This window comes from Ammospiza caudacuta, chromosome 1 (assembly GCF_027887145.1).
Source record: "Ammospiza caudacuta isolate bAmmCau1 chromosome 1, bAmmCau1.pri, whole genome shotgun sequence".
NCBI lineage: Eukaryota > Metazoa > Chordata > Aves > Passeriformes > Passerellidae > Ammospiza > Ammospiza caudacuta.
Genome location: NC_080593.1, coordinates 90,805,235 through 90,820,527, shown reverse-complemented (window position 1 = coordinate 90,820,527; position 15,293 = coordinate 90,805,235). Strand labels below are relative to the sequence as shown.

Sequence of the window (15,293 nt, the reverse complement as noted above, 5' to 3'; positions counted from 1 at the left end):
CTTCAGTTTGAATGGAAACAATCCTTATACATTTTCATCCCAAAAGGTAGTGCAGATTTCACACATATTCTCTTAAATGAGAAAGTGAGAACAGATCTGAAGTCCTCTAATTATCCATGTCCTGAAGCACTGACTTTTTTAATTTTAGTTTGTTCGGCTTTGTTAGACACTGAGTAGATGATGACAATTCTTCATTATGATTAATATCAGGATTTGAAGTTTGGTCTTTTTCCACATTACTACAAAGCCAAATATTATTTTGCATCAGCAAAATTCAAGTCCCCACCACTCAGACCACTAGAATACTTTTTGTGGCAAAAAAAAGTTCAAATCCTTCTTGAATCTTATTCAGAAAAAGGTCTGGAAAGCATTTTTAACAGCACCACTGTTGAATGGAACCACTATCTCTGGCCTGAGACATCCTGCATTTCAAAGACTGAGAATGGACCACTGCAAGGATATAATTACCTTTGGAACACAGTCCATAATGGTTTTCAGATTCTAGTCTTGTTTCAATTAATACGCATTTTAGAAAATACCAAGCTTAAAAAGAGAGTCCGAAATGCTTCAGAATTTACTGCAATGTTTGGTAAATCCCAAACTGTGAAGCCTCCTTTCCCTGGTCTGAATCTACTTGTCTATAGCTTCCAGCTACTAGAGCTCATCATTTTTAGCCAGACTAAAGATCCCATTATCAAGGTTTTGTTCCCTGTATTTGTACTGGTAGACCCTGATCAAGTCATTCTCTTAACCTCATTTATAAGGAAATGCAAAGACAAAGCTTGTTAGATCTTTCACTACACAATACATTTTCTACTCTTTTAATTAGTACCATGGCTTTCTCTGAACACTCTCTAACTTAGCCATATTAATTAATGAACCACAGATTTCAAACTGGACTTGGTATTCAAGTAACAAATGCACTCATGTAAAATTCAAAAAGATGTTCCTGCTGAACACATCTCTATTTATCCCTCCCAAGTTCATAAAAGTTATTTAAGACATGGAATTGGGCTGGAAATTCACAGCATTTGATAAGCAACAAAATCCCCCAGTCAAACGCAGCAGTCAGTATTTCCTGCAACCTGAAGTTATTAGGGCTGCTACTCACACAGGATAAATTGCAAATCAGGCTGATACAATTATCACTTCAAAGAAATACATTTTTTACAATAAATATGGACAGCATTTCATTTTTGAAACACATTCAGCTTTGTGCTAGTCTTGGCTAAGTGGCAGTGAACAGAATCACTGCTGAATCCTCTCCCTTAACAATGCTTCAACCTTTCAATCCTCAGCAAACCATCAGTAGCTATTACATGGTTTTTTTAGGACACTCCTAAGAAGCTAAGTGCCATAGGACTGAGAAAGGATGCCATGAGGGGGCCAAAAAGAATGTATCCCTTCACCAAGGAGTCTCATTTCACTCTGACAGTTACACACCTAAGAATTATCTACCCTTTAACACATGTAGAATATGTGAAGTGTTACTTATTGATTACACAAGACTTGCCTTTCTGAATCAAAATATGGACTACTAACTCTAATACTCAAATAAATCAGAGGATATTACATTTACACTTTATCAACCACTTTTCCTAATTTCATCAAAAATACATCATGCTAACTTGACATGGTCTGGCTTTCCTATAACTCATGTTGATTGGCACTAATTATACAACACTTCTTTAATTCATTATTAATTAGGTCCCTTATTATTTTGCCCAGAAGTGATGTCAAACTGACAGACGTGTAATTATCCAGGTCATGCCTTTTACCCTCTTTGAATGTTGGCACATTAGCCATTTTTGTGCTCTTCCTCCAGTACTTCAAATCTTATAAAAAAATCAGCATTAATGCTCCAGGAAGCTCATTGGTCAGCCCTGTTGAAATTCATTATCTGAGCATTCCAATTTAAAAATGGCTAAATTTAGCTGCTACTAAAGAGCAACCCCTTGAGTGCCTATTACTGGAAATTACTGCATTGACTTCCTATTATACAATTACATAATATAACACATAGTATTAGATTTACATACATCTTTTCATTTGCCAATCTTTTTACACCACTTTACAATTCCACCACATCCCTCTCATGTTAGACCAACACATCTGCTTGATTCTAAAGGAAATTCAGTGCTCCATATTTGCCTTAGTTTTGCCTACTATCAGCCTTCTGTTCTCATTTTCCTTTAACCATTTACAATGTACATTACTTAACCATATACAGCTCTCCTAGCTGTTCACCAAACATGGGGATAAGTTTTTAACCCATGTTGCCTCTTTTAGCGCTGGCTCTAAGCCAACAAGTATTGCCTCTCAAAACAATGTGCACTAGCAGGGAACACATTACAATGACAACAATGTGGATATTACAGAAGCAAACATTTCTATTGCTATTACAGCATGCTGTATTTTGTCTGATACTTACAAGAGCATTAAATAAAAAGGGCAAGTACTAATGGCAGGTCAGAGGGTGAGAAATTTAGGGATACTATTTGCTGATTTGGAGAAGAGTTTTACAAGAGCAACTTCTAGAGCACAAGCAGATGCCATGCAAATGAAAAATTTTAGAAAAAGTGCTTTTACGTATTGTGCCATAGTCATTATAATGATTTGTGCTCTTGTAAACAGAACGTGCCTCGTTAATACATTTTAGTTAATTTTTAATTAGAGGACAGAGAGCTACCAAGTAATGTGGGGAAAAATATGGATGGTCCTTATTTATTTTGGGAGTTTCAATACATAGTGACTTTCACTTTAATAAATGCAGCAATAAAGGGGGAAAAAACCTATCTGGTTTTACTAGGAAAACAAGATGAAGTTGAGACCGTTATCATGTGTTGGTACTTTCCATTCCCCTAGTGACAGAGTATAAACTATGGTTTGTACTCCACTAATCAAAGACTGTAGTTCCAGCCTGGGATAAATTATTTATGAGGAACAAAACAGTGACTAACAGAATCTAAGTCTGAAAGTTTTATTCCATATAGCTTTCATGTCTGAATTTGTGGCCTAAGAACTGCAAAGCTGCTTTGATACTTACCTGGTTTAGTCCACCCTTACTTTGATACGATGCGTTCTGGTCTATCCTCACAGGTCCATTTCCACATGCATCTGCTTGGTGCAACCAGTAAAGTTTAGTTCTTGCTTTCCCCCTCTTCTTTTTCCTGCAAATCAAGGCTGGCCTTTCCACAGGTATGTGGATGGCATAGTTCAAAGTGCAAGACTTCATATAAACAATCATTCCCACGTAGATACATGAACCTAGCACACAGGAACTGATATGAAGCAAAGTCTGAAGTCTTCCTATGGAGATCACTGCAGCAAAGCAGAGGCCATCACGGGTGTCAAGAGCTTCACACAGCACAAGTACTTCAGGGAGAACATCCAAGAACAGCATTCCATAGTTCAGACCAGTGGGATGGGATTTGTCTGGGTCCTCAGCAGATGCCGCACCAATTTAAACATTGTTAATTTATTATGAGCAGCAGTGATCCAAGCAGATATATTATTCATTAGAACATCAAATGTCCAAGGAAGAGGACTGTATACAATTATTTGTTTCAGGTCTCTTTGAAGAGATGATTGCACCATGAGAGAACTCTGCCAGCCAAAATACCCTACAAACTAGTAGAGAGCCAGAGTAAAATGCAACCAGATTTATGCTTCAAGAGGGACACTGATAGTTCAAGCATAAGATTTATCAGAAGACTGTTCATAACATCCCATTTATGCTGTTGACAGATCATTTGCATAAGATTGCAAATTACTGGGTTTCATGGAAGGTTCTGTTGCCATCTTTGTATGTGCTCAGGCGCTACTCTAAATACAACATATGTTAACTTGGCCACTGCACTAACTTTACAAAATGACAGCCTTTGTAACAGAGCCCGGCCTTATAGAAAGGTCATGCTCAGTAACCTACACTGCACAAGAATGTATAACTCTAATTAGTTCTTCTAGGTCATTACAAAGAATAAATTGACGGCCAGACGATCACTGAAACCAGCAGCAATGGAAAGGAGAAAAAGTGAGGGGAAGACTAAGGGGAAAGAGACAGAAAGAGATAAAGCTTTTCTAGGTGTAGTGAATGAAAGAAGAGGAGGGGTGTCCATGCAATTACTTACATGCAATACAGCCTCTATACAAATGACTTCTACAGACAGAACCATTCAGACCTTTCTATAAGCCTGAGTTGGTCCATCTTCATCTATATATTGACACAAGCAAGTTAAGCAGCTTTAGGCCCACATGATTTGGTTCAACTTGATACAACCACATCAATCTAACTATGTAAACTGCAGGTTTAGAATCCTACCCTGTTAAACTTTAGACAAGCAGCAAGTACTCACTAGGACCATGCCCCACCACCAGCATTTAAACAAAAAGTAATTTACTGACAACAGATTAAAATGCTTTGTGAAGCAAACCCAAACTCAGACCCTTCTGCTCTAGACAGAGGCCCTGTTTGAAAGCCACGCTCACATGATGGAATGCTACCTAAGTGAAATTAAGCAAGTGGGTAGATATGTCCCACAACCAGCCTCATGCAGCCTAGGCAGATGCTCTCAGTGTCAAATTACATGCATTAAAGAAGCAGAAGCTACCATCTGTAATGGAGCAATGCCTGCTTTGAGTCTGACAAGACCCAGTTCCTACAGAGGCTTTGGGTGTGAATCCCAATCAGAACAGATACACTCTTGCCCCTTCAAATGAAGGGCATATGGTTTTGTCCTCACCTTTCACATGTGCCAGCTTGGATAGCTCTCCAGCTCACACTGATTACCATTCCAGGCATTGGTGGCTTCTTTTAAACAGGTCACAAGAGCAGCTACTTAATTCAGGGCTGACAATCTTGCCTCCAGGAGTGAGTGCTGTAATGCTGAGTATCATAAAATCTTTGTATTTCCATTTGTGAATCTAGCTGTAGATACTGGACCATGAACCAATTAGGAGTGTCACACAGTGACAAAAGACAAACACCTAGGATAATTAATCACCCAGTAAACAATTACAGCTCATTCAGTGTTGAAAAGAATACATATCTACCCAGTACACACCAAACTTATCTACAGCCAAACACCAATTCTAAGCTGCAAGAAGCCTGCCAGACATGAAAACTAAATTCAGTACAAAGCAGATATTGTAATACCATTCAGCTCTCAAATACCTGACAAGCTGGGTTTTAAAAATGTACAGACTGGACTTTCCATAGTTAAGATAAACACAAATCTTGGCTTTCTAAATATATTGTTTATTTATAGTTGAACATTAACATCGGAACAGAAATCTGCAAGCACACAGGGATGATCATTCAGTGATGCTTCTGTTTAAACTGAAGTCCACAGTATCCACATGTTCCGGTCTTTGTCTCTTTGTCCTGCAAAAATATAAAAATACAAAAGCTCCAGTTTCACTTTATAAAATTACAATTTTTCTCTTATTTATTTGTGCCATCTTAAAACCAATCAACATTGCCAAAGTACAGATTTTAGTCTTTTTTGAAACACTGGAAGCAAATATTCTTCAAGGGTATGGTACATGTCAAACGAATCAACATAAAAAGATCAGGAGTGTGCTACAGAAGTTAAGGCTGAAGTGTTTCCTAAGTGTTACAAATCAGAACCTCCAAACATTTGACTTTGGATAAAGTAAAATGAATTATTACAAAATTATTACTTTGTTCAAAATAGAAATGCTTATGATTCTAATTAGGAGTCATAACAACACTGACACTTAAGGACACCAGCCCTTCCCCACCATTCTTCCAGGCATTACGAAAAAGTTTAGGTGAGCAAAGATTTTAAAACATCTGCAATCAGGCTCTACCTGAGAACAGGACCTAAGCAACAGCTCATCAACTAAGGTCATAGGACAGTAGCCTCAATATTTTTACTCTCTAGAACAAGAATACACTGGAAATTATCACTGCTGTCAACAGGAGGATAAGACAACATTTATTCTTCATTCTCTGGCCATGACTGAAATATCTAGTCTTCAGAACTACCAAGATTCCCAAAGACTGAAAGAGGATTTGGTTTGTTTGGTTTTCTTCCTTCTTTTTCCCTTGAACTTGCAAGATTGAAAATAAACTATATTCCTGAAAATACTGCAAATGTATGGTCGAACTACATGGTGGCATTTAAATAATTAGAGTTCCAAAATGCAGCAAGGATGTTAATTTTTACTCTCAGTGGTTGCTCTTACTATTTCACCTGATTTCATTTAAAAAATGTACTGTCCTACTAAACAAACTAAAATTTCAAAAAGGAATCTCTATAACTTCAAATGGAAGCCCTCTAACTCTTCTGACTTATATCAGGCACCAAATAAAACGAGCACCTCAGGTGGTTACTCATTTTATTTTGTTAAACTAGCATTCAAAAAACCAGATAACCTTACAAAAAAAGAATGCACAGGCAAAACATGCTACATGCAGAATAATGACATTACCAAGTTGATGTATACTTTGGGATGTCCCAAAGCTCCACCACCACCATCGCATGAGATCACTCTGCTTTCAACTTGACTCACAGGCTGCTCTGCTATCAAATCAATTGCAAAATTCTTGTTCACCTGTAAGGAAAAGAGGGAAACTTTCAGATACCATCCCCACTCAAACAGAAAGCAACTGCTATCTGCTGCCTCCTCAGGCAGTTCCACTACAGCCTTTTTGAAAAATTCCTGTTTAGGGTTCCTCCCAACTCCTCCACCATCTCTAAGGCTCTGCTATAAGCCATATCAAGGAACTATATACTAAACTCTGCAAAAGTAATCTCTTTCCCCTGATATATAGACCACATCAGTGCTCAGGTTTCAATAGATTCAGCAGAGAGGTGAGCAGGAACAAGCAGACAAGAACAGAACATATTTAGCCAATACTGTATTCTGCTTTAGTGACTACATGATAAAATTGCAGAAGAATCTCTGCTGATAAACTCAAAAATAATAGTGAGACAAGTAAGGTCAGGCGTGAGATAAAACAACTGCTGGTAATTTAGAGTCGCTAGCCATGTACCTTATTCTATCACTGCAGAGGAATCTCATGAAAACATGAATGTGGTGCATAACAACAGTCAGAAAGACAAATTGTTTAGCATCAGAAAAAAGGAAAAACCTCTAAATGCCACTGCTCCACTCTGTAAATCCATCATACACACTTCCTGAATATCCACATCAATGACAAGTAGGGCTTCTTCCTAGAGCACACCTGCATGGCCTGGAAAACATAACCGTGTCTGGGCAGGCTGGTGACACAGCAGCTTGTCCCTCAGCAGGACCTACAGCAATCCATCCCTCTCCAAGTGTGCACTGAGGAGACAACTACTGCTACAATTCAGGAAAAGGTATTTCAGGAGGGCCACCTTTTTCAAAGGCATATATATGCATGAATATCAAATAATATGCACAAAGGAGGCAGTATCTACTGCTCTGTGTATAAACATGCTGGTATTGGAATAAAGACGTGATTCTTTGGAAAAAATGGCTATGTGTCCATTACATAAATCCCTAGGAACTACAATGGTGTTTTTATAGAATCCTAATATGTAACAACTTAGCATCTTCCAGCCAAGCCTCCCATTAAGTCTCTGCATTTTTTGGTAATGGAGAAGTCAGTTTTGTCAACCAAGAATTTATCCTTACCAGAAGAAGATGATAGCTAAAAAAAGTTAGAAAAAAAATTAGGTTCTGGGACTGAAAGAAAATGGAAACATCAAGAACCCCACTGTCTCGGGCTGCATCTACAAGTCATGTAATTTTCACCAAACAGCAAGAACTTTTACTGCTGTTCTTAATAACACTCAAAATTGTGCATCCTTCATTTTGTGCTAAAGGAGGAGGGAGATAAAGCCATTATACACCTTTGTTTCAAGATCAGAAGCAAGAACTCCACTCATCCCAGCACTTCTTAACCACAAAAGGTACTTGTGGGGAAAGAGAGAAGTAAAGACCTCTCATCTACCCTATAGCTAAGACTTGTCTGTGGTTCAGCCTACTAAACAAGACACAGTCTAGGAATTCACCAGGAAAACACTCCACAAATAAGGCAAAGTGGTTGCAGTTAAAACATAACCCTTTGACTAAAGTACAGCAGCACTCAGCAGGAAGAGGCTGATTCCCTCAACACATCCAGATGTGCCTTGCTCCAAGCATAAATCAATGGGCTATTTTTTTCCTGACAGAGTGGCAATTTGGCAATTTTGTTGCTGCTTCTTCCCATCTATGCATCTGTGCCAGTCCATGGTCTGGGAAACCAAAGAGATAAAACCAAACTTGGATTTGATCTCACTCCAAAGATGTAGAGGGAAGACAGGAGAAAATATTTAAAACAGATGAGCACTGAGGTGAGTCCTCCTCACACCTTCAGCTGCTGCACCAGCCCAATAGAAAGGGCAGAGCTGAAGTGGGAATAGCAGTGTTGAAATAGTTCCTGCTCTACCTTAGCGATTACAGAAAGGCAGGATGACTTGGTTGGACTGTGGCAGATGCAGTTTAGCAGTTGTCATGATCACTTTTTGTTGTCATCTTATTGCAGGGATTCCATACTGTTGTCTCCTATCACAAACGTTTCATGTCTTCTCGATGTTTCCTCACACACAGCTCCTCAGAGCACTGACTCTTTCTTCTTCACAAAGCAGCCAACTGAGTCCAGGTCCCTTCTCACCCAGCCACCCCACTCTTTTATAGCATCTTCTTCTCACTGGTTACAGCTGTGGCCTGTTAAAGTCAGGCCTGCTCCTAATCTTTGATAATTGGCCCAGCTGCAACTCCTGGTAAGATTACTTTCTACACTATCTTTATTTTCTTATATTCTGTCCTCCTACAAGTTTTCTCACAGCTTCCTGCTTTAGGCCCTTGCCAGAAGCACTAATCCCCGGGTCTCCACAGAGAACCAATGATTTTAGCTAAAGCACATGGATGTCACTAACAGTTAGGTAGGTAGATCAGAAGGGACAATAAGCACATACTCTAGGCCATGCCCCTGGGCACACAAGCCCAGACACCCCGACTGGGGGAGAGTCCAGAGGCTGTGTCCCCCCAAAGAGGAAAGCCAACATGGCTGGAATGGGCTGATCCCAAGCAGGACTCAACCACCTGGACCTACTGATGGCAAAGGGAAGAAGCGACCGAGAAAGAACAGTCACTAAGACAGCTTCTGCTTCAGAAACATGACAACATTCAGACTACAGACACTGTCAACCCTAATAATGGCAGCTGAAACACACTGTGGGATTGTGGGGGGATAGAATATAAGCAAAAAAAAGATAGTGCAGAAAGTAATCTTATCCCTAAGGAGTTGCAGCTGGGCCAATTAGCAAAGATTAGGGGCAGGCCTCACTTTAACAGGCCACAGCTGTAAGCAATGAGAAGAAGATGCTATAAAAGAGTGGGGTGGCTGGGTGAGAAGGGAACTGGAGTCAGTTGGCTGCTTTGTGAAGAAGAGTTAGTACTCTGAGGAGCTGCCCACAAGTAACACCAAGAAGGTATGAAACTTCTGTGATAAGGAGACAACAGCATGGCTCCCCTGTAATAAGATGACAACATGGGATAATGCCAAAGCCCCTAGAGAGAGATCCTCTTAATAGGCACAGACCATTTAAAGTATTTAATGAGGAAGTTTGTCCCAATTTCACCATTAAAACTTGCTCAGCAGACTCAGAGCTTGGCTTTTGCTGGAGAAGGAAGAACTGGGCTGAACTGAAAACCTGGGATGTTCCACCCCACATAAAGCCTGAAATTACCTGATGGCAAGGGCATGTTAGAGGGACCACTGCCCCATGGAGAATTAGGATTAAGGAGCATTTCCTACAAAGTTACAGAAGCAGCAGAGATGCTGGCAGTACACTTGGGAGAGACCTACTTTCCCAACTATCCTCCCTGAAGTAAGCTAATTCAGCATTTTAAGTGACATTTTCATTTAATTATTTCACATGTAGAATCCCCACTTTTGCCACACAGCATGAGTTAAATTGTGTCTATCACACAGTGAGGTAAACTCAATATGAAACCTCAGAAAATAGTGTAATTAGTTTAGGTTAATTTAGGAAAAGAATAATTATGCAAAATTACTTTAAAAATCTACCGCATCTTACATTTAATGTCTCTGCTGAACATAAACATTTAAAGCATTAACACTAGGGCACTATTCAAAAGCTCAGGCATTGAGCAATACATTTTAGCTGAAATAATTCTATAATTTCTATCCCAAAGGCAAGCAGATCCCTCCTGGAGCTGTGCTGCTTGATCATTAGAGAAAACTCAGTGCTAAAGAACTTTTCATACAGTGGGTATGTGAAATTTTAAGCAGCAGCAACAGGGCCATTTTTACAGCACTGCACTTGGATGATGCTGGTATTACTACACTTTGCATTTCAGGCTTCATTATTTCAGAATAGTCTGTGTTTTACTTTTATTTGTTTCATCACTCTTTCAGTAAATGCTTCTCAGGCTCATTAAAAATGTAATTTAGGTAAAGATCAGAATTTTAACTACACAGAAGCAAACTGAGCTTCAAAACAGATATAAACAGATGAACAATTCAGCAGAGTATTTAATGATGTGATTTTTTTGAATATAAATGTGCTAAAAACATACAACTTCTTAAAACACATGCTTAAAACAAAAACTGTTTCAAGTTTAAGATGTTCAAATGCCTAAAACTCTAACAGCCTAAATGCAAGCACTTAGCAAATGTAGAGCAAGTCTTGAGTTTTTCAAGTTTAGCAAAAGCAGGGAGGTAAGGTAGAAGCAACCATAAGTTGCCTTAAAAAAATTTTTCATCATAGTGAAAAAAAACTCCACTGAAACCCCAAATCCAAACCAATTTGGTTTTGGTAGGGCTTGTTTGGGGGCTTTTTTGGTTTTGTTGGGTGTTTTTTTTTTTTTTTTTTTTTGCTCATTGGTTGGTTGGCTTTGGTTGTGGAGCTTGGATTTAGTCGGTTTCTTGTTTGTTGGGGTTTTTGGGGCTTTTTAATGACAATGAGGTTGAGGACATCACTATCAGGTAAAGAAAAAAAAACCATAAACTACCTCCTTTCCCATGAAAAATAGTAGAATGAGTTACCTCCTTTTGTCGTCCAACAAATCTAACTCTTCTATAATCCTTCTCCTCATATACCTGGAATGTAAAATAAACTTGATCTTATTTACAGAGCAACATCTATAAACATAGAACACAAAGACTTAGAAAATAAAAAAACTGACATATAGAAAACTGAAATAAAGAAAATAAACTGAATTGCACAATGGAAAGTACAACAGACAAGGAAACTGGTGGTGTCGGGGCTGGCATGAAAGCCAGTAAACAGAAGAGCCTGATCGCAGAGATGAACACAAATGTATTATTTATAACGCTGCTCCTGGATCACACTCAGGTGGTGAACTAAACTGGGAAATTCAGGTTTTGTATTTATTTCTGTTCCGCTAAGTAACCACAGTGCCAGCTTTCCCAAGTCAGCTCCACCTGCCATCCTCTCTCCCATCTCAAGGCACTACACCAGCCTCAGCTTCTCCATTGGAAAAGAGGTAACGTGGAGTTTGACACAAGGGTGCCTCCCCATCTGCCAACCCTTCGGCCGGGTCACAAGCCGCATTCGGACCGGAACGCTCGGTAATGGCCAATGACCATTGGTTGATCCTGATCAACGGGGGTTTTTTTTTGTTTTTGTTTTCTTCCGAAACAGCGCGCACCTCCTGTATACGGATCACCCAGGAGCACGAATTCCCACTGTGCGCGTTGAACGGAGAATCACAGAATAAATCAGCTTGGAAAAGCCGTCTGACATGATCAAACCCAACCAGTGACAGAACGCCACAATGTCAAGCAGACCGCGGCACTAAGCGCCACATCCAGCCATTTCCTGAACACCTCCAGGGACGGAAGCGCCACCGCCTCCCGGGGCGGCCGATTCCAGTACCTAACCACTGTTTACGGCAAGAAATCCCTCTCGGTGTCCACCCTAAGCCTCCTCGTTACGTTACATCACATTACACCAGCGCGCTGCCCGCGGCCCCGGCGGGACGCGCCCGCCGCCCTCCCGGCGCAGCGGAAGGGGGGCAGCACCGGGCCCCGCGCGCTCACCTGCCCGGTGTGCGTCACCAGCTCGCCGGTGTCGGAGGCCCGCACACCGTAGGGCCGGGCGGCAGTGGCGGCGGCCAGCAGCGGGCGGCTCCGCGGCAGCAGCCAGCGGAAGGTCGCGGCGGGCGCCGCCATCTTCGCGCCGCCCACGTGACTCCCGGGGGGGCGGGCGCGGGCCTGGCCCTGCCCCGGTTCCTGTCCGCGCTTCCGGCGGCGGGAGGGACGCGTGGCCGCGGGCGGGGAGCGGCGCTTTCCGCGGGGGTGAGCGGGCAGCGGTGTCCTCAGCGGGGCGGGTGTCCTCGTCGGTGGGGGTGGTGGCGGGAGAGGAGGAGGGGAGCGGCAGCGGTGCGTGTGTCCTGACCGGCGCGCTGTCCCCGCAGGTTGCCGAGCATGCTGTCCCTCCTGGTCAGGGCCGCCGCCACGGCCGCCCCGCTGCGCTCGCTGTGCCGCTCGTCCCTGTGCTCGCTGGCCCCGTGGGGACGCGCGGCGGGGCTGCCCGCGGCCTGCCCGAGCTGGGCCCCGCCGCCGTGGCGGGCGCCCCGCGGGCTGCTGGCCGTGCCGCCGCCGCCCGGCCCGCCGCCGGCCGCCGGGCTGAAGACGAAGACGGCGCTGAGGAGGCGCTGCAAGGACTGCTACATCGTGCGGCGGCGCGGGCGGCTCTACGTGTGCTGCAAGAGCAACCCCCGGCACAAGCAGCGCAAGGGGTAGCGCCGGCCGGAGCCCGCAGCGCGCTGAGCTGGCGCCGGGCCCGGAGCCCCCGCGGTCACCGGGAGCTGGCAGCTGGGGACACGAGTCCCGAATCGTGACAGTGTGTCATCTGTGGAGCACCGAGAGCGAGGTGCGGTCTTGACGGCCCTTGCCGGAATTTCAGGCCTTGGATGCGGAGAACTGAAGTGGGAAACAACAGGCTTCAGGATCTCTTGTCGTCGTCTTAATCGTGAAGCCTTAAAATCACCGCGCTGTTAAATTAGGAAGGGTGAAGCTGGATCACTGGACTCTAAGGTGTATTTGGGTTTAATTAAGCAAAATGAAAATAAACTCCATTGATTTTCATTACTACAACACACTGCGGTCTTTTTCTTGAACACCCTTCCCCCCGCCAAGATGTTGATAACAGAACCGATAGTTTCAAACTCAGGTGGGCAATTTCAGATTCCATCTAACTTGCCTTAAGATTCTGCCAAGCTTTAGGCTCACTCTATTAGATTGGTGAGGCATAAGAATATTTTTCTTTTCTTGTGTCCCTTGAAAGAGCTCTCTCCTAAGAGGTGTGGAGAGAATGACTGAGAGCAGTAATGCCTCAGAGGTCATAGAGCCAGGCTAGACATTGAATGCAAACTAGTGGATTGGTATCCATTAATTAATTAGAGCCAAAATTACTTCAGTCACCAGTGGTATTCCTACACTTCTCAATATGACTCTGCTTGAGGCAGGAGTTTTAGATCATCCTCTGAACTGCAAGTTCTTAGCAAATGGTGCGAAACTAAACTTTCGGAGATCTGTCCTGTTACAGCTACAGGTTTGCCAGAGTACTGTGAGAAAGTGTCCCTGACTTGAAAGAGGTGAAATTGGTTGAGCGCTGTATTTGAAGTTGCTGTAACATTGGATAGTATGATGACTTGAAGACCTTTTCTGCCCAGTTATAATTCCACAATTTTACATTAACTTTTATAATTTATATATTTTTGCTTAGTGCTTGTAGACAATGAGACTCTAAGCCTGTGAAGCTGTGGCTAAGCATTCCAGAGGCAATAATTGTTGGTTTTCCATTGGTTGGGTGGTTTGTCTTTTCACTCATCTATCTCATCACTGGAAATGAGGATTTGGAGAGAGAGGAGCCAGGTTAGTTAACATACACATCCATCTTAGGGGGCATTCAAATGAATTCATGGCAGTGGGAGGAAGGAGAACAGGCTGGCTTCATCTAACTAGAGAGACAGATTGACTCAAAATGTGTAAGGCTCCTCAAAATCAAAAGACCCTTGAAGTAGTGGAAAACTTGCTGTACTTTGAAAGGTTTGATTGAAATTTGGATGCTCATGAAAAAGAACTTCTACCTTCTAAATACCTGTAGCCCTGTAGCTTGTGGATGAAAGTAAAATGTAAGCAGAGAAATTTCTTGGAAATATTTTACACTTTAAACGTGCTTTGACAGTTTAGCTGTCTTAGGAACTGAAGATTTTAAAAGCTCTGATTCTCATTGTTAATGGTAGACATTTGTAGGTGTGTGCTGTGCGTTTTGTTCCAGCAGAAGAAAAGGCCTGTGTGCTGTGAATCTCTGTGATACCTTGTGAGTTTAGCTGTTAGTACACCTTTGAAGTAAACAGCACATGACCAAAAAAACCAGTGTTTTCCAGGCCTACCCACTTTTCCAGTGGAGAGTAAGGACTGACCTGTGGATTGGGCATGAGATGAAGTGAGGGTCTGTTCGTTGGTTGGGATTTTTAGGAAAGAGAGTTGGCAGGTGCTCTTACAGCCTCACAAGCAGTTCATCCAACCCCTTGGTTCAGTCAGAAAAAGGCAGCTCACTGGTACGCAGCAAACTGTGCTGGTGGGTTGCTGAGGAGGTACCCAAACATTTAAGGGCTCTCCTAAAGGAGCAGTGTCAGAGACACCTGCAAGTATGAATTGCCAGGTCGAGGAGCAACAGTCATTACCTGGGAAGACTTTCTGAATTCAGAGGTGTGTGGGACCCTGAGACAAGTTCACTCTGCCAGGCTGGTGTGAAATACGGTCTGCACTCAGAAATGGAGTGAAATGTAGGGCTAGGATTACTGTGCAGCAGAGAGAGGCACAAGTTACTGTTTTCATCTCCCCCTTTGGCCTGAAACAAGCTTTTATACAGTGTTGACTCAGCATCTTATTTCCTCAACTTACAATGAGGAAAAAATTTTTCTTAATTAAACCCTTTGAATGTAAGGCTGCTGGTCAGAAACTTGAGATGTGAAGTAATTTGAATTAAAATGTTTATTATGGCTGTAAACAGTTCATGTGTCATTGTCTGAACAGTCAGTTTGAGGTACCTGGCATGGAACATTCACGGCCATCACTGAAACAGCATATTTGGTTGTGCTCAATAGGTTTTGGAAAGAGGATTATAGGATTAGAAACTAGGAGGTTCTGAATTGTAATTGTACTCTGCCACTGACTTGCTATGTAATCTTGAAAAGGTAATTTTGCCTTTGTCTCAATTTTTCCATCTGTTAGGCAG

At 42.3% G+C, this 15,293-nt stretch overlaps 2 protein-coding genes across 2 annotated transcripts; one reads left to right on the top strand and one right to left on the bottom strand.

Annotated features, from left to right (window-relative positions):
- Nucleotides 1-5,236: 5,236 nt before the first annotated feature.
- On the bottom strand, nucleotides 5,237-12,264 carry NDUFS6 (NADH:ubiquinone oxidoreductase subunit S6). The gene is made up of 4 exons (XM_058818076.1): nucleotides 12,086-12,264; nucleotides 11,069-11,122; nucleotides 6,457-6,579; nucleotides 5,237-5,383 (listed from the first exon to the last, which is right to left on the bottom strand). Exons 1-4 carry the CDS (start codon nucleotides 12,215-12,217, stop codon nucleotides 5,318-5,320), a joined length of 375 nt encoding a protein of 124 aa, XP_058674059.1. The 5' UTR covers nucleotides 12,218-12,264; the 3' UTR covers nucleotides 5,237-5,317.
- Nucleotides 12,265-12,472: 208 nt separating this feature from the next.
- Nucleotides 12,473-13,100, top strand: MRPL36 (mitochondrial ribosomal protein L36). Its single transcript, XM_058818816.1, has one exon. The coding sequence runs from the start codon at nucleotides 12,473-12,475 to the stop codon at nucleotides 12,788-12,790; it is 318 nt and encodes a 105-aa protein (XP_058674799.1). The 3' UTR covers nucleotides 12,791-13,100.
- The last annotated feature ends 2,193 nt before the right edge of the window (nucleotides 13,101-15,293 follow it).

What these genes read in the sequence shown, in the direction of transcription:
- MRPL36 (XM_058818816.1), top strand. Translation starts at nt 12,473, where the DNA reads ATGCTGTCCCTCCTGGTCAGGGCCGCCGCCACGGCCGCCCCGCTGCGC.
- NDUFS6 (XM_058818076.1), bottom strand. Translation starts at nt 12,217, where the DNA reads ATGGCGGCGCCCGCCGCGACCTTCCGCTGGCTGCTGCCGCGGAGCCGC. An exon ending in TTGTTGGACGACAAAAGGAG is followed by an intron (nt 6,580 to 11,068) that starts GTAACTCATTCT and finishes TTTTCCTTACAG; the next exon opens with GTGAACAAGAATTTTGCAAT. An exon ending in CCAAAGTATACATCAACTTG is followed by an intron (nt 5,384 to 6,456) that starts GTAATGTCATTA and finishes ATATTTTTGCAG; the next exon opens with GACAAAGAGACAAAGACCGG.